The 20,120-nt window shown below is 40.7% G+C and overlaps 1 protein-coding gene across 1 annotated transcript in view; it reads right to left on the reverse strand.

Moving 5' to 3' along the window:
* The window catches only part of sorl1 (sortilin-related receptor, L(DLR class) A repeats containing), an 89,982-nt gene that overhangs the window by 36,454 nt on the left and 33,408 nt on the right, over window positions 1-20,120 (reverse strand). The window contains exon 6 of the mRNA XM_074679097.1: window positions 13,914-14,094. Within this exon, the coding sequence (XP_074535198.1) occupies window positions 13,914-14,094 (181 nt within the window). The remainder of the gene's footprint in view (window positions 1-13,913; window positions 14,095-20,120) is intronic.

A 20,120-nucleotide genomic window follows, 5' to 3' on the forward strand; every position in this document is an offset into this window, starting at 1 on the left:
ATCAGATGCCGGCGCCACGTTGGAGGAGCTTCACCTGCTGTGAGCAGACAGGATCCAGGAGACAGAGACTGAACAGACTGCTGGGGAGGATCAGTCCTGGACCCTGTGGAGGTGGAGACTGGCTGGGCTGGAGAGTGGTGGACGAGTGGTGGACGGGCTGTCGTCATCTAATTTCTTATGGACCTTTATGCACTTTCTATGCTCTTTCTTATTTTTGTTTTCTTAATTGCTGTGGTGACTCCTGAATTTCCCCTCGGGGATAAACAAAGTATTTTCTATTCTCTTCTATTCTATTCTATTAAATCGTTGAGTTCACATTTCTCCTTGCACCCCAAGTCCTGCCCCAACGTTCACAGACACACAAACATGTGCCCGCATTTACACACACTGAAGAGCTCATTCCGTATAGTGGACAGAGATCTGGGAAGAGCACTCGCCCTCCCTTTCTCCTGTGCTCTTCCCAGCCTCTAGTGGACACTTGAGGAATTACATTTTTAGACCTCAACATGACTTTAAGACTGATATTAGAGCATTTGAAAAAAAAAATCTTGTAACAGAATTGACAGATTTATTTATCTAAAAATTAGATTAGATTAGATTATTAGATTTAAAACTTAAAAAAAGTTTTCAAAGTTAGCCAGTTTCACAGTTATTCATAATAATTCTTTATCCCATGTTCTCAAATCTTTGGAACCAAAATATGCTTGCTTTTTGTTTTCTTTTTCACCTTCCAATTTGTCTTTGAAAACATACAAAGACAGATGATCTCACAGAAACAAAGGTTGGCCAAGAACTGTTAATTTTTCATTCCAACATTTTGGTTTGCTTTGACATTCACTCACTGTGGCCTTGGATGTTCTTTGTGTCTCTGTTTTATAAAAAAGTTTTGTCAATTTTTCATATCATCTAAATCAATAACTCTATTACAGTGTGTACAATAAAAAGTTACGCCTGACATCCCTACACACTGATGCTGACTTTTACAAATTCTGAGTGTTAATATGTGTGTATGTATGTGTGTGTGTGTGTGTGTGTGTGTGTGTGTGTGTGTGTGTGTGTGTGTGTGTGTGTGTGTGTGTGTGTGTGTGTGTGTGTGTGTGCAGGCCTGTGTGTGTCCCTTGGAAGGATTTGTTTCCATCCTTGAGTGCCCGAGCATCCCCCGTCTCCAGCAGAGCATTTCAGCCTTTCCCATTCACTCTATTGATTTATCTAGAGGAGAGCCCACATGGACTGTGTGGTGTGATGTGAAAGTAAAGCAGTGAAATCACTGAGACAAAGGAAAATAGGGGTGAGATGGACTAATGGAGGTGAAGCAAAGACAAAGCAAAGCACAAAGTGCAGATAAAAGCAGAAACACTCTGGATTTAAAAGGTCTCAGTGGTGAGAAATCATGCTAAACACACAGAGATGTGTGGATGGATGAGGAAACAGTTCAAGGGAGAAATTCTTAACAAATGGACATTTCACAGCAGTAAAGTCTAATACTGAACATTGTCTTTCTTTTCACTTCAAGTAAAAAAAAAAGGTGATTTTTAATAACGGGTTTGGTTTTCTCCCGTCACCCTGTGCACTCGAGGTTTCACCCTCAGTTTACTTTATGAGTCAGGAGAAAATGAAGAGGAATACCTCATATTCTGAAGTGGTGTGGCAGTTTTACATTTTTCCATCCAGACCACATATTGCACAGTGACTGTAAGTGAGCCGCACATTCCTGACTGCGCTCATGTTCGCTCACACTGATCCTCTCTGAACTCTAAAATCCCTGAAATGAGCGGTGTTCAGGCTTGGATCAGCTCAGCCTGGGTGGCAAACATGCTCAATTATAACAGACTTGTATAGAAGCATTTTGTACCCCGAGAATGAACAATATGGAGTCAGAGTAAAGTTGTATGAAATGCCCCTGAGCTTCGACCTTCCTGTGTGTAACTCATAACAGAGTGAAGCAGAGATGCTTCATTTGTTCCAATGAAAACTGATGCCACAGCAGATTCTTCTCTTTATGATGCTGATATTCAGCACAAACTGGTGCTTCACAAAGAAAAAATCAGATATTCCTCACTGTCAGCTTCAGTTTGTGCTAAGGTCATCCTCAGTGTTGGACATTTTTACTATTTAATCTGTTTTACTGCATTGTCTCATTTCACCTTTTGTTATTTGCATTTTTCACATACACATACATTCATACTTATCAAGTCTTTGGTCATTTTTCTGTTTTAAAGAAATCTGGATAATCAACATGCTGCAGCACCCCCCAGATTACGAGATTAGCATCAAGAGTTTTGGGTGAACTATGGGCCAGAGTCTGATTTTTAGGGAAAGGGCAAATATATATTTAACCTACTCATCTAGGTGGACTAAATATCCTGATATGTGAATTTCTTATATCTTTAAATCTACATATATTTGTAAAGATGCATACAGCTTGTAGGCCTAAGTTCCACAGGGGTCAACCCTGGGTCCTTTTCTCTTTTGCTTTTTCAAAAAAGATCTTCTATTCTGACTCAAGACTGACCCCAAATGAGTTTGGATGTGTTGCATTCTGACTTTGACATGCTAGAAAAAGCTACTCCCTGTCAATCTAGCTGGTGAACAGGAAACAATCAGAAGTCAACATCACTACTGCAGCAGCATGTCAGAGATTACTTTTGTTTTCTTGATTGCTGCTGTGACTCCTGAATTTCCCCCTCTGGGATAAATAAAGTATTTTCTATTGTATTTTCTATTCTATCATACTGATGCCGATATCCAGGCTTTTACTAGTGTCAGTCTGATACCAGTGTTGAATAATAACCTGTATGCCCTACTGTGATATAGATAACCAGTGGCGCTTAGCTTCACTTCAGTAGCGCCAACAAGCAACAAAAAGAGCAACACTGCTGCTCATAAACTGCACACAGCAGACTTTCCTGGATGATAAACAGGCAGATATTGCTTCAACATGACCATGTCAGGCAATCAAACTATGTCAAGTAAAGAGCCTTTTTACAGTAATGCAATAGACACCTACCTAAGTTTTCATCTAACCATTACAGCAGATTCGCTGCATTTTACCTCACACAACAAAACAGCTTCAGATCCACTCTTTCTTGTTCCATTGGGAGTTTTTGTTTTTAGTGTGTTGAGTGAATGCTGGTAAACAGACACGTCTAAAACTGATGTGAAGTGCTAGCTGATTGATTAAAAGCAAGGACAACTTCTCTTCCATGCTGCCTGGCATTTCTGCTAAACAAACTTGTGTTCTTCAGGATGTTTATTAGCCTTAATATTTCCTTGAAACCCACAAAGACTTACTGTAAGAGCTCTACGCCCACATAGCAAACAGCTGCAAGGTGACATTTGTTAATGACTGGCCTGGAGGAAGAGCGCATGTTCACAGATGCTGTTTTTTACAGGCTGACATTTTAAAACACAGGAAGGTAGCCGCACTGACACCAAAACAAGCTGGAAATGTCACGGGCCAAATCCTGTGAGAGCAAAGAGCCTCTGCGGTACAGTTGAGCCCTCTCAGACCTCTCTGTGCTTCACGGTTTAAACAGCGAGGCCCCCGGTCTGCTCTCTGCCAAACTCTATCTCAGGGATCATCTGTTACATATACATGAGCTGCTCTCTGGCCTCATGCACCTCAGGCAGTGTTGGTTCTTCAGACGGGCAGTGTAAAGGCAACATTTCTCTTCTTATAGATCCACCAAAGCATCTCAGTATTTCTGTCCTTTAGCAGACATGTAGGGTTAAGGCTGGCACACATTACAGGTAGAGCCCGACCGATATGGGATTTTTGAGGCCGATACCGATACCGATACTGGGGGCAAAAAAAGCCGATATCCAATATATCGGCCGACATCTGATATATATCGACTGATATCCGATATATCAGATGATATATATAATAAATTCACTGATATACACAGGATATATACTGTATATGAACACAAATTATTATAATACCCATATGATTCAAGACAGAGACAGAACACTAATAAATTAAAGAGGTCAATCTTTAAACACAGTAAGTAGAAAAAAAAGTCAAACTGTTAACACACAATGAGCAACTTACACAACGTTAAAACGCCGTATTATAGTCTTACATTAGATGATGGTGGACGTGTGAAATAACAGTAGCATTTATCTCTGTTTATCTCTCCAAAAAAGCAACTAACACGACATTAAAGCGTCATTCTGTAGTCTTACATTAGATAATGGTGGACGGAGGGGGCAGGCACTCGGGCAGTGTGCAGCCCAACACACAAACACACAGGAGCAGGAGTGACAGAATCTCCTCGGAGCAAAATTTTTTATTATCGGCTACATTCTGGCCGATGTTGATTAATCGGTGACAGGCATGATCGGCCTGATTAATCTAACTACAGGATTCAAATCTAGCATAGTAAAATGTGACTTCGGTGAAAGCAAACATGATGGACAAACAGGAAAATGCAATAGTGGTTGTTTGTGCCTCTAATCTTTTTTTTTTCTTTTTTTTTTTGTTGAAAAGAAAAAGGATTATGGAAAAAGTCATGGAGACGGTGGGGATATGGGCTGTAAGAACAACAATGCAAGTTGGTGGTGAGTAAAGTCGTTTTAAGTCTTACAGATATATTTCTTACTTCCTCTTCGGTCAGTCAGCTGAGTCAGCTCGCGTCTTAATTGAATTTGCTCTGGTACGCGTGACATTACACGCTGTGCCTGCTCCGCTCCCCTCACACTACAGGATTTTTGGTCACAAATATTAAACATGTTCACTATCTCTGATCTCTCAATCAGAGGCCTCCCAATCGGCTCCTTCCAGACAAAATCATGCTTAACACTCCCCACACCACAGGAAAATCACACATAATGTCATTTGCAAACATGGGACAATCAGGCCTTTGCTGGCTTTGATCATAGTGGGACAAAAATCAGCCCGATTATCCTGTAGTGTGTACCCGCATTTAGAAAAGTAAGTATAGCAAAAAGTTTCTTTCTGCATCTTCTGCACCTTCTCTAACTTTAGTGTTTCTGCCTCTTTTTGATTCAAGACAGACATCCAGAGATATGAGGAGTTGTCATGAGTCTACCTGAGTTTCAAAGTGAAACATCAAAGTGAACTCATTGCGAAGCAGCGTGATGCTTTAAGTTTTGGAAATATGCATGAGGCACCCAGCGTACTTCCTCTCTGGTCTTTGATTTTCTGCACCTTTAGAGATCTAAGGTCTGGTAGTTCTGGTTTAATAGGCAAAAAAATGAATGCATGTGAGATTTAACACTCTTATCTGCATCTTTTCCTTCTGCAGCATGCAGCTTCATTTTCAGAAAAAGCTGTGGTTAACCCATGCTACTCTCATAGTCAAGATGCAGAGGGAAAGAGTGGATGATGAACACATTGGTGTATTTGGTTGGTTAAGATCCAGATATTTAGCCCCAGCAGAGAAGGTGGAAGAGGCTGAGAGTGTGAGAGTGGATCCACAGGGTGCGATCACAGCATCTCAAAGTCTTCTTTAAATGACCAGGACGGGAAAAAAACGCAAGCCTCAGAGAGTGACCAAGGAGAGATAGAGACGGAGGATAACCTCACTGGGCACTGATATGTATTTCATTTGGATATGAACTTCAGAGAGTAGCTCTAAACTTAAAATGGAGGTGTTTGGAGTAAATAAAATCATCACTTTCTTTACCACGGAAATGCTGAAATATCAGCTTTCAATGTCAGAACATGAAGCTCTTAACAACAGCGTTCATCTCCTGGGAGTTTCCTGTGAAATACCAAAACACAGAGGAGGAGGCCAGGAATTCTTTGCTGTCTGAAGGACTGAACTGTTTTTTTTTTTTTTTTTAAAGAAGTGAAAGTAAACAGAACTTCAGAAGCTACTTTAAAGCGTGCTGCACTGTGACGGGAGGAATCATTCCTCCTCCAATCCTCACTTCCTGTTTTTTCTTCAGTCTATCTGTCTGTCTGCAGAGAATCTGAGATCTAATGAGGAAGAAAACAGCAAACAGATAACCGTGCAGAGAAGGGACGGGCCTTATCGACTCCCCTATTACATCTTCTAAGCCAGTTATCTTCCTGGTCTCTCTCTGTGTGGGAGAGAAGACTGGGGTCTTTAAGGTCTGATTAACACTCTGTTCCTCAGGATCCCTATTGTTAGATAAAACTCTCCATTTCTGGCTCTTTAATTAGCTTAAGCAGCTTGCTGCAGCCAAAAGCACTTGTGATATTCCATTATTCTAATCCTATTAGTCCGAGTGCAAAGACAGAAGAGCAGAGAGAGTAACTGAGACTCCAGGAGAAGAAGAAGCTTTCTTTTTATAGCTAATGAACACGGTGCAGGATAAAGATAACTCTGCTAGCAGCACGCAGCGGCTAATAGAGCTGATGCTCTGTGACAGGTCGCTCTGTATCTGTTTCTCTTCATGCACGAGTATTTCTGCAGGCACTGTCTGGACTGGTCTGTCTGACTGGTCTCATGTCCTGTGGGGTCAGACTCAGAGCTCAGGTCACTTACAGGTCAGTCACAGCACCTGCAGGCCGACCATGGAGTCAAACGCAGACAGGCTATTCTCTCACACTGTCAACTGAACCAGGTGTTCAGCTGATAATCAATAATCTTGTATTTAATCAGACAGATTTTATTGCTTTAAATCCAGAAATCCTACATGTTCATGTCAGCCCCTTCTTAGTTTGTCAACAGTCTGCAGCTAACAGAAGTACCAAAGGCTGCAGATCTCCAGAACTAATGAACCAGCTGCAGAATAACTGTCAGCCTTCACAATAATCCTTTAATCCTAATCTGTTTTGTTTTTTGTATTATAAAGATATGACTGTCTTGTTTTTACCTAAACAGGTGTACACTAGATGTTCAATATAACTGTATTGAAATCAGGAGTAAGAACTGTTTTTTTTTCCCACACATGCTTGCTTCAGGTGCTGCATAAAAATCAAGTTATTATTTAAATGACGTAACAATCAAACCAACTGAACCCAAATCTTATTTTCTTTTGCAAAATTTTAATTGTTAGGAACCTAACAGGACTGAAATTATTTCTCAATGATTTCATTGTTCACAGGCGTACATCTACCAAACTGTTGGTGCACACATGCATGCAATGAGTGTGATCAGTCAGTACACTGGTACGGAGAAATTTTAAAGGTAGGAACAAAAATATCAAAGAGGGGGTGTGCGTTGGAAAACTTACTGTTGTAGTAAATTAAGTATTAGGGGTGCAAACCAGTTTTAATGATACTGCAACATTAAGCAATATTATTGTAGGAGTCTGCAAAAAGTAGCTCGCAAGCCCTCATAAAGAAGGTTGTTAAGAAATGAAAAATATAAAAAAGAAGAAAATAGAATAAATTACGAAAAAATCAAAGAATTAGGAAAAAAATACAAAAAATCTAAAGAACTCTACCGATTCTAACAGCTCTACAAGAATCCAACCTCCTCTCCCCCACCTCACACAGAATATCAGCCAGTTATGTTTGGACTTATGACTTCATCACCTGTCCTAAAGAGCAGAAACTAGGACATGAACTCAGTAGCTGGTAGCTATTGTTCTTGAAAACAAAATTATTGTTACAAGTTTGGATTTTATTTTACTGTTACTAAAGCTAGTGTACCGTTTTGAGGTTAACAAAGGGTGAACCAGCCCCATTTAACAAAGAAACAAAAAAGGCACACAGACAAATTACAAGGCCCTGGTCAACAGTGTCAAACCTCGTAATAAAGGTACTCCTATAATGAGGAGCTAAATACGTACCCAGCAAAAATAAATAAATAAATAAATAAATAAATGAAAAATAACATCAATAAGGGGACTAGAAGTAGCTTTGTCTAAATGTGTTGTCCTTATTTCTCTCAGGTTGACAGGGACACTGACATCTAGCCGTACCAGAGTTAGCCATTAGCTTATTTTGGACTCTACATTATATTCACAGAGTAGCGGTTGGAGTTTTACACTGAATAAATATCCACAGCACTTTGCAAAAAGATGAACCAACAGCTGCACTAGTGCAGAACACAAAGGTTTCCTGTCAGTCACATGATGTTTGTCTTTAACACTGTGACTTCCTTAATATTGCAAAGATCTCAACTCATGTTGGGTTACACAGAGATCCCCTCCCAGCCACCGCAACAAAGGGCACAGTGCTTAAAATCTGGGTTAACCGACAATAAAAGTTGATTCATCTGGCCTCAGCAGGCACAAACAGCTGTACTATAACAGGGACAGTCTGAGGGGTTCAGTGTTTCCAGGGTTTTTATTTGAGCTGAGTTAGCTGAAAGGCTAACTGCAGTCCCTCAGTATAATATCTGAACTAAATATAATCAGAAAATCCATATGAGGCCAGGTTTTCCCCATCACTACAAACTGAACACTTTCACTACAGAGCAGTAGCATTTAAAGACAGCTTGAAAGGAAACCATCTCTCATCTTTCCTTTCTTCCCTCTCTCTGATCTGTTCTGTCACATTAAACTATGTGAGCTGATCTGGATATCACTGATGTTTGTTTCTCCGACTCTGACTCTTTTCATCACATGCAGCAGCCTGATTGTTTCAGAAACGACCGTCTCTGAGGAAACACAACAGAAAGAAAATCCAAACAAGCCGGCCAAGAGTTGGCACCGTTACTCCCTGACTTTTCCATGTCACAGAGCCCCTGATGGATCCGTTTCAGGTCACAGACTAATTTGAGAAGGTTTTGTTCTCCGATCTACATTTTTGGAATTGATATGTTTCAGCATGGAAGTACTCTGTGTTCTGTTGGAGCGAAAACTTTCTTCAAGAGCAAAGCAAAACTCCAACTGAGGAAATAGTTGGTCTCTTTTTTTAAGTATCTGTTGAAGACTTGGGATTTATTTCAGGAAAAGACAGGTGGAGGAGAATGTGTGGAAAGGTTGGGTGGGATAGAAGGGAAGAAGCGAAGCACATTGCACCAGCTTAGAGTAATCTGCTAAATTAGGCTGTTAAGTCTCAAAACCACACGTTAACACCTTTTTTTTCATTCTGCGAAAGCTCTTTAAATGCTTGATTGCTTCAAAATGAAACAAGCGTCATCTTTGCTATCTCTGTTTCAAACACACTTCCTGTTTTTTATTTCTTTTTTCTTTCTACAGAACCGCGCCCAGCAGCACTTGGAGGTTAAACTCTGTGTTTTATGGGACCACATAAGTAATTGAAATGAGGATTTACTCATTAGTTTTAACCACATTAGCCGCTGGGATTTATTAAGGCTGCTCTATATTGCTCTGACTTCATTAGCCCAGCGTTAAACACCGCCTGCCTGCTGTGTACACAGTAAATCGCACCACATGCAACAGATGACAACACACTTAGAGAGTGTGTGGGGATCATTATCTTTCTCTGTGTAAGCTTACTTCCAGATAGCAGCCAAGCTTTAGTGTGCTCTTTAATTTAAATCATGCATATTTTATGAAGCAGTGCAGTGAACGTTATGAAGTGGATGGACATCAATCTTTGGCACAGAGCTGAAATTCCACAGTGAAGCATGAGCAGTATGCAAAGAGACACTAAATCACGGCAGTGATTTTGATTCATCGTGTGATGGTTTTTGAGGCTTAACGTTAAGCGTTTTATCGTCACCATGTTGGGGTACAGGTCCATAAGTGACCTGGGAGAGGAGGTGGTCCTGGAGAGCAAGAGGCATACAAATGTTAAGTTAGCACTGAGGGGCAACATCTGGTTTAGAAAAATGAAGCCTATGCGGAAGTGCAAAAAGTTGCCGTCATCAATAATCTGCAAGAGGCTGGCTGCAGAAAGACCAGAAACCACGTCGACACAGATCCAAAAAACTACCAGACTTTCAAAGCATTAAAAGCATATTTACAGCCTGGTTCAAAAAACGGCTTGGGTTTTGAAATGCTTATTTTGCTGTTGGCATACACTGTATGGAGGATGTATTTTTTTTCTAACTTAGCAGTCTAGAATATATTGGGATAGTCTGATTGTTGAATCAGAGACACAGCTTAGCTCACGTGACTGATGGGCACCCTATAGCTGTTAGGAAGGAAGCTCAGAGCCCCAGTGACATCTGATGTGGCTGCGTCTGTGGATCGGCTTCATTTCACTGTTTCAGGAACAGACGGGAGACATTATTGAAACTATGTCTGTATTAGAGGTGTCCCAGTCCAATATTGATATCGGATATCCGTCCAATATTAGCCAAAAAACAAGTATCGGTATCGTATCGGAATGCATCTAAAATCTCAGATATAAGCAGTTTCTGTTACCCATTGGTTAATATTAAATGGGTCAGTTTTTCCTCATACCTACTGTTGCTGAATACTGTTCTTTGTTAGAATAATATCACTTAATCAAGCCTTTTCTACCATGACAGACATACTACAAAATAAATAATAAAAGTATGGATGTTTAATGCCAATATCGTATCGGATTAATATTGGTATCGGCCAATACTCAATGCTGCAGTATCTGTATCGTATCGGAAGTGAAAATGTAATATTGGGACATCCCTAGTCCGTATTTTATTCAGTCTGTGATTAGCACAGTTTAGGTGGTAGCATGGTAATTTTGGTAGAAATTTAGGTGGGTAGTTCATTAGCCTGTTAATTATTTCAAGTACAGAGTGAGAGTCTGACTGTGATGGTGGCTTCAGTTTTTAAAGCCAGCAGGAAACTGGGCTCAGAAGATGGACACAAACAAATAGTACAAGTACAAAGAAAAAAGGTTTAATGAGTACGTTCACCTGGAAATTAGTGCCAACCTTTTCTTCATGAAAAACAGGACAGAAAAACTTATTGGACTTGCTGAAATGATAAGGTCATCGCGTGACAATTACCCAACTGGTTCATGAGACCTCAAACGGCAAGGTCTGCTCCAAGCAGGCCTCCAGAGGGCTGGTCAATCAAAGGGAGAGGGTTTGTGGAGTGGGAAGTGTTTAAGACAGAGGCTAAAATAAGGGTTTTTTAAAACACCAAAAAAAAAAAAATAAAGTTTTTTTGAGCTTTCAATCATTTAAAGATACTACAGGGGTACCATAGGGACAGAATAAAGACTAACAGTATCCCCCTTTGAATACAGAGACTGAGTCACCTGTCTTGGTTTTGAGTATGACCAGCATCATCCGTCCGTCACTCAAAGTGCCACGCCCCTTTTTTATAATCAGCTTTAATCTAAATAAAACTTGAACGGTTGAGTTTTATAAAAAATGGAACAAAGTTGTCAGAGGAATCATCTAAACTAAAATGTTTACTGTACCAGGGTTAAACACATTAGGCATCTTAATATAGAACACATGAAGGATTAACCCACTTTTGGAGTCAGCCTCAAGTGGACACTTGTGGAATTGCAGTTTTTGGCACTTCATGCTGACTTAAAATAAAGGTCTTTGTAATTTCTCTTTGTCCCTGCAGACTTTAAGTACAGCTACATGCATTAACTCACATCATGAACCATCTGATATCAATTATCAGATCAGAATAAATCCCTCACAGCTCATCTCTCTGTACAGTCAACTGTCTCTGAAGCTACAGGCCGCCGTCAGCCCACGCCAGAGCCGACGAGGGACACGACAGAAAGTGAAATCTGTTGGAGGCCGCCTGTGAACCATGGAGGAGCTGAGATCCAAACTCTCCCCTCCATCTGCTCTGCTGTCTGTTTGTCTGCCGCCTGATTGAGGCTTTCTCTACACAAACACTTGAGACTAAATGTGACAAACACACAGAGCTTCATGTGACTGCTGGCCAAATATTGATCCAACGTCTGTTCGACTCACGGCATTATGCTGAGGTGGGAGAAAGGCTGCTCTCTACTCTGCTGTAAAACAATGTCAGCTTTCAAAAATCTATGTTGGTGCACAGCAGGAGCAGACCATTTTACACAACATCTCTGTGTAAAGGAGTGCACAACTGTTATAATAACGAGGGAGGACCGCAGAGAGCAGCACACTACCACTCTCTGCTGCCCTTAAAACACTACCAGGTATTAAAGGTGCCATTTCAAATGAACTGATTAACACCCTGTAGCTTGTTGTTCAATCTTTAAACAGTTATAATAAAGCAGCAGCGTATATGCTCCTAAGCACGACGCTGCTGAGACACCACAATGTTGACACACTTAAAATTACATAATAAAAGCTGTTCCTGTTTATGTTATATAATATGATACTACATCAGCACAATACAACAAAAATTGTTATGATAAGAGGAAAATTTGTGGTTTTCTGACAGATCACATGAGGCAACTTCTCTCAGGTAGTTTAAGTCCGGCTAAAGAATACAAAATAATGCAATGCAATTCTAAAAGTTATAAACACATAAAGTTACTATTATCAATTGACAGTGTGTCAAGTTACAATGTGTATAGCTACAGTTCAATGCAATACGATTCAAAAAGCTACGATATACTCTGAAAAGTTTTAACATGATGTGATTTGAAAAAGTTGGTACATGCTACCCTTAACACCAAAAGTTAGGTCGCATTTCGAAAAGTTACGATACAAATAATTATGTTGCTTTGTTGATATAGTCACTTAATTTGATCTGGTTTTAAAACGCTTTGCTTTATTTTGAAAGTCACTGGGCAAGGCTTCCTGTCCCACTCAATCTGCTTTTTGGAATTTGATCTGTCAGAGCTCCAGCATCTGGCAAAAAAGGGAGGCTTGGGTATCTGCTGCGACCTGCCGGAGCAGGGAAGCAGCTGGACTGCAATGAAGCAGGTCCAGTTTGACCAAGTGGAATCGGACAGGAGACACATCTGGTGTGTTTTGGGCTGTTATGAGTTGTTATGATGTTACAAAAACATATGAAACTTTTAAAAAGGTTAAGATTGGATTGGATTGGGGTGGGCAAACTTTTTGATTCGTGGGCCACAATGGGTTCTGACATTTGACAAAGGGGCCAGACCAGGAGCAGATGGATGGAGTGCTTTAGTAACTATCAGGGTATCATTCGTTCATTCCATATCTGTTTTAGAATCCAAAATCGGAAAACGGATAACGACTTGTTATTCAATTTCTCGTTTTCTAATCAAAAATCAGAAAACAAATAACAGTCTATTTTTTGCTGTTTTGCTTTTGTTTTGAAATTAAAATAAGAATATGAGAGAATGGAATTATAATGGGATTTTTAATCCGTGTATGGTTCGTTCTATCGTTATTCTGTTTCAAAACAAAATCTACAAAACAAAAAAACTGACTTGTTTTTTGTTTTTCTGTTTTAAAACCAAAACGGAAAAACTGAATTACAGAAAAACAGAGAAACGATTTTTTTCTGTCCTGGTTTTGAAAATGAAAAAACAAAAAATAACAAAAGATTGAGTCAAAATTGTTTGTGTGATATATTGATTTAAATGTGAACTCTCCATATAGAAAACATCAGAATTGCAGGGAAAATAAAACATTAACAAGGTTTATTCATTTAATTTTTTCAAGTTCGGCGGGCCGGATTAAAACGTTTAACATGTGGCCCCCGGGCTGTAGTTTGCCCATGCCTGCACCAGGGTGACATGAGAAAACGTGCCATGTAACACCGTGTGGTATGATCCAGTCAGCATAAAACATCATAAAGGACTCAACAGCTGGCTGTAGGCTTTGGTTTAGCTTTGGCATAGATTTGACACTGAGGTATAAACCAGACTTTATTTAGCACAATACTTTTACATTTTTCAATTTAAACCACCAAAAAGTAAGACAGTTGCATGTAAGACTTCTGCAGCCACCTAAACGTATGTCTGTGTGGGGAATAAACTGAGTTTGTGTTAACTGAAGAGAACTTAATGTTTCCTCCCTGCTTTAAATCTTAACGCTGAGCTAAGCAAACCAAGTCTCTAAGCCATCTGCATACTTGATACACACATGAGGATGATAGCTTTCCTATCAACTTACATCATACAGAAATATATTTAAATATAAAAGGATAGGAACAAATAGGAGCTATTCCTTTAACAGAGAGAGCTCTCTTACCCGTGTGGTGGTGGCGAACATGTACTTCTCTCTGAGCTGGAAGCTGTCCACCTGCTCCAGGATCACCCGTCGGTTCAGCTCGCTCTGGAAGAAGTCGGTGCTGCTCATAATGGTTGAGACGCCCTGAGGCTCGTGCCTCTGGACCAAAACCGTTGTGGGGGGGTCGTAGGGCTCCACACCCCTGAGATGGAGGAGAGGGACAGAGGGATGAGGGTCAGGAAAAAGAAGACAGTCAGCTGGTCTGCCCTGACATTTTACAGGATATAAAGAAGCCAAACCGTCATGGATTTCCTGCATGTTCCCAGTACACCCTGTCCTCGCACAAACAGTATTTTCATGGTTACTTAATGGAGGACAAGCAAGCCTACATAAAATTTTTAACACTCCCTCCTCCACCCAGCACATCCACTTAGACCTACTTTCAACATCAAACGGGAAATCCTTCTCTGCCTCCGCTCCTCAAAGGCCTGAGGTTCACATCTCACAGATGAAATGATTTTCTGTCGCTTTTCAGTTCACTTGAAATATTTTTTTTTGTAAGTTTCTGTTTTGTTCTGGAGTTATGCCTTATTATTATTTTAGAGACCTAAATCTATGTAGTAAGCCAAGTGGTTTAAAGGTCAAGAGGTTCAAAGATTCTGTTCAGTCGATGAATTTGAACCTTCCTGAACAGACAAGGCAAATCAACACTTAAAATAAAAACAGTCAACAAGCAAACACATCTGCCTCCATCCTGGGCTCTGAAACTCTCCTAAAGGTCAGCTGTGTCTAGACAGCTGCTAATTGGCGTTGGTGCAAAGGTTTCAGGGTTCATCAGAGCCAAATAAACAGAAATGATGCTGTTTTAAATGCTAATGTGTCGCAGCCTGAGGTGTTTGTTCACTTCTCATGAGCAGAGTGTGAAATAAAAGCAGGATTTATGTTCGGAGTCTAGAGTCCAGAGTCTTTTTTGTTAGCAAGCTACATGTTGCTAAACTCACAGTTTGACATTTCTGCCCCCTCTGAAAAATCTGCAAAAATGTCAGGGAGCCTAAAAAGACTGATTCCTTTAAGTGAGAGGAAGAGAACTGACAAGCAGATGAATTATTTTCGTGATGTGATATCTTTTAGCTGGCTATGAGCAGTGCATCCTTAGTTAAAATGATTCAATTATGTTTTTAATATGCTGAAGTTTGGATTTACAATACTCTAGGGGTGGTAGTTAAAAAAAAAAATCATCTAATCAAAGGTTTTCAAAATATCAACGGGATGAGCTAACTCACTGGTTGTTGCTTTAAAGTGGAAGAGTTCAGGTTTTAAATCTCACCTTAGTTCAGACTATGAGGAGTCTATGGTTTTATTTCATTCTCACAAAGTTGTTTTTTTTCTACAGTTTGGGTACTTGAAGGTAAAAAGACCTCAAGACTCCACAACCTGTCCACAGATGGAAATATCATAGTCTATAAAGGTTTGGAGGTTTGTTTTGAGGTTTCATTTGGTAAACCATCTCAGTGTGGAGAACCTTAACCGACATCTTTGGAGATATTGGTCGATGAATCATGGTCTAAATTCATGTAAAGAGTCTGAATAATCTGAGGCAAAGAGTCCTTCATTCCTCAGTTTGTGTAATAAGAAACAGCAAACATTTCACAACAACAAAAAAGAGACCATCAGAATGTCCAGACGGAAAATATCCGCCTGTGTGTTAACCGTAAAGAGCAGCAGTCAAACTATTTGTGGCTTCAAGTGTCCAGCGAAGCTGTTCCGACGCTGTGGCACGGAGAGTCAGCCTGAATGAATGGAGGAGGTTCACTGCGTCTTATCGTCTGCCTTCTAAATCAGTGTGTTTTCCTACACAGTCTGGAGAGCCGAACAGAGGGAGCAGTGTGTCCCGGCCGGACTCGGCCTCTGTGGCATTCTTTCAGAGGTTCCTGTTCAGCTGATGGACGCGGTCTGGGCTGAGAGTGCACAGAAGGCCATTCGCAGTCCGTCTCCGTCCCTTCCTTTGAGTTCAGCTCTGCACACTCCAAACACTTCCTAAACAGCCGGCCTCCCCCTCTCTCTGGCTCTGTCGCCTTCTATGTGGGCTGTTTGTCATTCAATCAGGTTTCTCTGCTACATTTTGGAAAGGAAAATACTGTCCTCTGGAGAATTCACAATATACTAAAAGACAAAGACTTTCAGGGGAAGAGTACTGAGACATTCCACACAAGTCTGAGTACTTTGATGTGACTTAACTGAAGTAAACGTACCTGTCTGCCTTCATCTTCAAACACTGCAGCATCTTCTCTCTGTGTATGTCTCAATGCATTTAAAAGAAACCTCTGCAGGGTTTGTTTTAGGTCTGTAATCCATACGAGAAAGGAATTGTACTTCTACTGGTACACACAAAGAGCACTCAGTGTGTCTGTGAGCTCAGAGATCAGAAGATTAGGAGTTTGGTGGGGGATCGACCCGTCAGATTGGGGTTTTAAAGGCATCCAGTAGAAAAAGCCCTCAGACTGATCTGCAGCACAACAGAACCCCCCTTTCCTAAAGCCAGAACAAACAGGATTAGACCCAAATTGGATGGAGCCGCGGGGGGCCTGGAGGGGGAGTCTGGGTTGGGATCAATCTTTATTTGTGCTGCTGTTGTCCTCGGATAGTTTGCAGTTTCTCTTGGCTGCTGCAGCAGAGGACCTTTAACAGATTCATCAGAGATTACTGAGTGACCGCTGGATGCCATCATGGGTTAAATTAGTGGGTCATCTATGGATACTTTCACCAAAATTGCAGATTCAGGTCAGAGGAGGAGAAGTTACAGCTCAGAAATTAAACCTAGCAGCGTTTTGTTGTAGATTTGCAAAAAAAGGCTCAGAGTTAGACGTAAAAGAAAGGAGTGATCCTACTCCAGGAAAGTCTTTCGGCCTGCTTTCAGGTCAGTGCTCAGTCACGCTGCAGCATTTATTTAGGATAAAATTTTAAAGAGTTCAGGTGCTGAACTGGTCTGGCTGCAGTCCTGACAACAAAACATCTGATACTGTGCAGTCTTTGCTCTACTTTCATTTTAACTGTTCACTTCTGTTTTTCTCAACATGATACAGAGCATCCTATCCCTTCGGGACTTGAGCTTTTATCTGAACATGAGTTTCAGTCTTTATTTATTCAGAATGAGGAAGTTTTGGGTTTCAAGTATCAAATTTGGCTGTCTGGAACAAATGTCCATGTGCAGCCAGTTTCAATGTATCAGCATTCATCAGCTGCCTTCCAACATGACCCTGTTAAGGTGTGTGTTTGTGTGTGTGTTCAGGAGTGCTATGTTTGATATCTTATCAGTGGCAGAAACCTGTTCAGAGCTAAAAGTCGATCAAATTCACCAAAAAGCTGCTGAATTGTATCCGTGCAGGAGGAGATTCAGACACATTTACTCATCTTTATGCTCCTTAATCCACCTGCAGACATCCTCGTGCTCTGATAGTGTTGCTCAGAGCTGTTTTCTGCACTCTGAAGCTCGGCCTTTATTTAAATTTAAAGCAGCAGACTGAGACTGCTGAGGTATTTGGCACAAAAAGAGATCTGCAATCACTGCTTTCATTGTGCGGCTGTTGGCAGCAGTGCCTCTGCTTTTACTACTCTAACACAAAGCTTTTTACTAGCTTTTGTCAAACTGGGTTAGAGTGGAATATGAATCAATTATTTTGATTCAAAGCAGGAAACTTTTCTTAATTCAGGAGCTGAACTGCATTTTTGTCTCGTTTCCAAGGTTAACATTTATCCTTTGTGATCTCCAGGGCGACTTATATCGACGCCAATGTGCACAGCAATCTTTAAGCTGCATGCACCGGGTAAAGAACGTGACTCACAATTATGTTATAAAAGAACCCACAAAGGTACAAGTTGCATCACCCACTGGTGTCTGAAGGTGGCGGTCACCACACTGAAAAATGCTGACTAAACCTGGCTTTAAGAAACCTTAAGACAGGCAGCTGAGCCAGACCTACACATGGGGTATTGTCCATTTTTTTGTTGGTCCCTCTGGTGCCCTGTAGTGTCTTTGCATGACTCACAGCTTAAAAGAAAAAAAAATTCTCTTAGTGTTTTAAAAAACCCTTATTTAAGCCTCTATCAAGCCTCGTTTCTACCAAGCAGTCCTGTTCGGATCAGTACACTTCTGTACGGGTTGGATCGGTTAAGTCTGATCCTGTTTGTGTTTCCACAGCTAACAGTGTCTCCTGGTAGTAGGTGGCGTGTAAGTTTAATGCATAACATAATAATTCACAATAGCGTGACACCAACACAGTGTACCCCACAAATAAATCCAGCGAAGAAGAAAAACGCGACATTGTAAACGAAGAGCGACAATAGGGGACATCAGCAATTCATCTTCTTTGTGATTTCCACGTGGCTCTTTGTGACAAAGCGCAATCAAGTTTTGTTTCAGAGAAGACGTGAGCGCCGTGAGAAGAAATACAGCCGCTGTCGCACAGTAATGTAGTGATGATTCTTTCGGACAATGAACGGTACTGTTGCTCTGCCTTCTGGGATTGAATCAGTTTAGTCTGGCACCCTTACGGAAGGGTCCCAAAAAGTGGGATGGTCTGTCTCTGTCATTTGAGGACCTATCCTGGGATTATTCAGTGGAAACACCACAAAATGCGTGCTGTACCGAGACCAACTAAATTGTGGAAACAGGGCTTTTAAGACTCTCTGCTCCACACACCCCCTTCCCTCTTTGGTCTGTTGGGGGCAGAGCTATGGGCATTAAAATCAAGTGGCATTATCAGACCCCCATGTAGCTCCACTGATAGGGTCAGGGAATCTGCTCTAGTGTGCTCATAAAGTTTTAATGGACAAAAAAAAACGTGTCTTGTGCAGAAATGTTCTTTAAATATCCATTAAATCTAAAATGTTAATGAAAATACAAAAAGCAGTGAAAGAGACAGTTTGTCTTACATTGACTTTAAACTTTCATACACTAAGTCCTCCATGTCCTTCACTTTGTTGCTATGAGTCTCTCATTGAACTGTCTCTATTTGTGTAATAAGACTGAGATGAGTGAGAAGTTTTATCCCTGCAGGACATCGATGTAAAGGATCAGAGTCTGATGTTAGATGTTTATCAGCATCAGAGAGCTGACTTCTCTCTATGATCCCATATAATCTGGATCACCTTTGATCTCCTCTGCTGACAACGCCAAGAAAGTTTGTTTCTGCTCAGCTTCTGGGCCGCCTCTCAAGGTCTGTGAAGATGAATTGGAGGGCTGAACCACTGAACCGAGCTGTCGCTTGAAATAATGAATAAGCAAAGATTGCTTTAAAGTCCCAGAAAACATATTTTCCTGTCAGCCTCTTACATCAAGTGAGCGCTGACACATAAAAACACTGATTCTGAAAACTTTGAAACTTAAAGTTCCAGGAACTACAGTTCTATAGTTTCATTTAACAGACCCTTTTGTACAAAGCAACGTACAACACAAGCAAGAATTTAGACAGAAGGAAAACCTAGATATTGCGACAACAGTGCTACAAGTTGTATATGGCTGCAGGTGCTTCCATTATGTGCAATTCTTTTTTTTCTTTTTTTTTTTACATGATGGACAATTGTTGTCTGTGTTTCCACTAAGACTTGAAGTTCAATGAAGATTATGCAAATCAGTCCAGTGACTTGTAAAGGAAAAAATAAAAGTGATTGCACTTTACTGCCGGGCCAGTAGGGAGCAGTTTCAAGGGGTAGGTCACATACCTCAGAACTAGATACAGATTCTAGTTCCTTCACTCAGAAACACATAGTTCCTCAAAAAGTCCTGTGCTCATGGACAAAGTTCCTGCAGGAGAAATGCTATTTTAGCTCCTTAGAGGAGCTTTTGAGAAACCGTACGGGCTGAGTCACTGAAGTACAACCATTCATTTGTTTGTAGCTGACAGAGCTTCATCTGATTTCATCAAAATGCTGTGACAGCCTGATTATTGTCTTACATAATCAAACTCATTATCGTTTCTTCTTCATCAATAATCTGTGAAACATAACGGTTTGGTTCACTGCTTTGGCTGTCACTACATCTGTGACAAATTCTGATTACTCGCATTCATGATAGTATTGCTGGCTGTTACAGAAGACATCTTAGATCATTAAATATTCATCACACAGAAACACACACACACACACACACACACACACACACAGAAACACACACAAGCTTACACTTAAAGAGGTTGAAGGCTGTGAGCAATCAGCTGCAATGAGACGCAC

Source organism: Halichoeres trimaculatus, unplaced genomic scaffold (genome assembly GCF_033239565.1).
Source record: "Halichoeres trimaculatus isolate MK-OKI-2021-1 unplaced genomic scaffold, fHalTri1.1 fHalTri1_scaffold_9, whole genome shotgun sequence".
Taxonomy (NCBI): domain Eukaryota; kingdom Metazoa; phylum Chordata; class Actinopteri; order Labriformes; family Labridae; genus Halichoeres; species Halichoeres trimaculatus.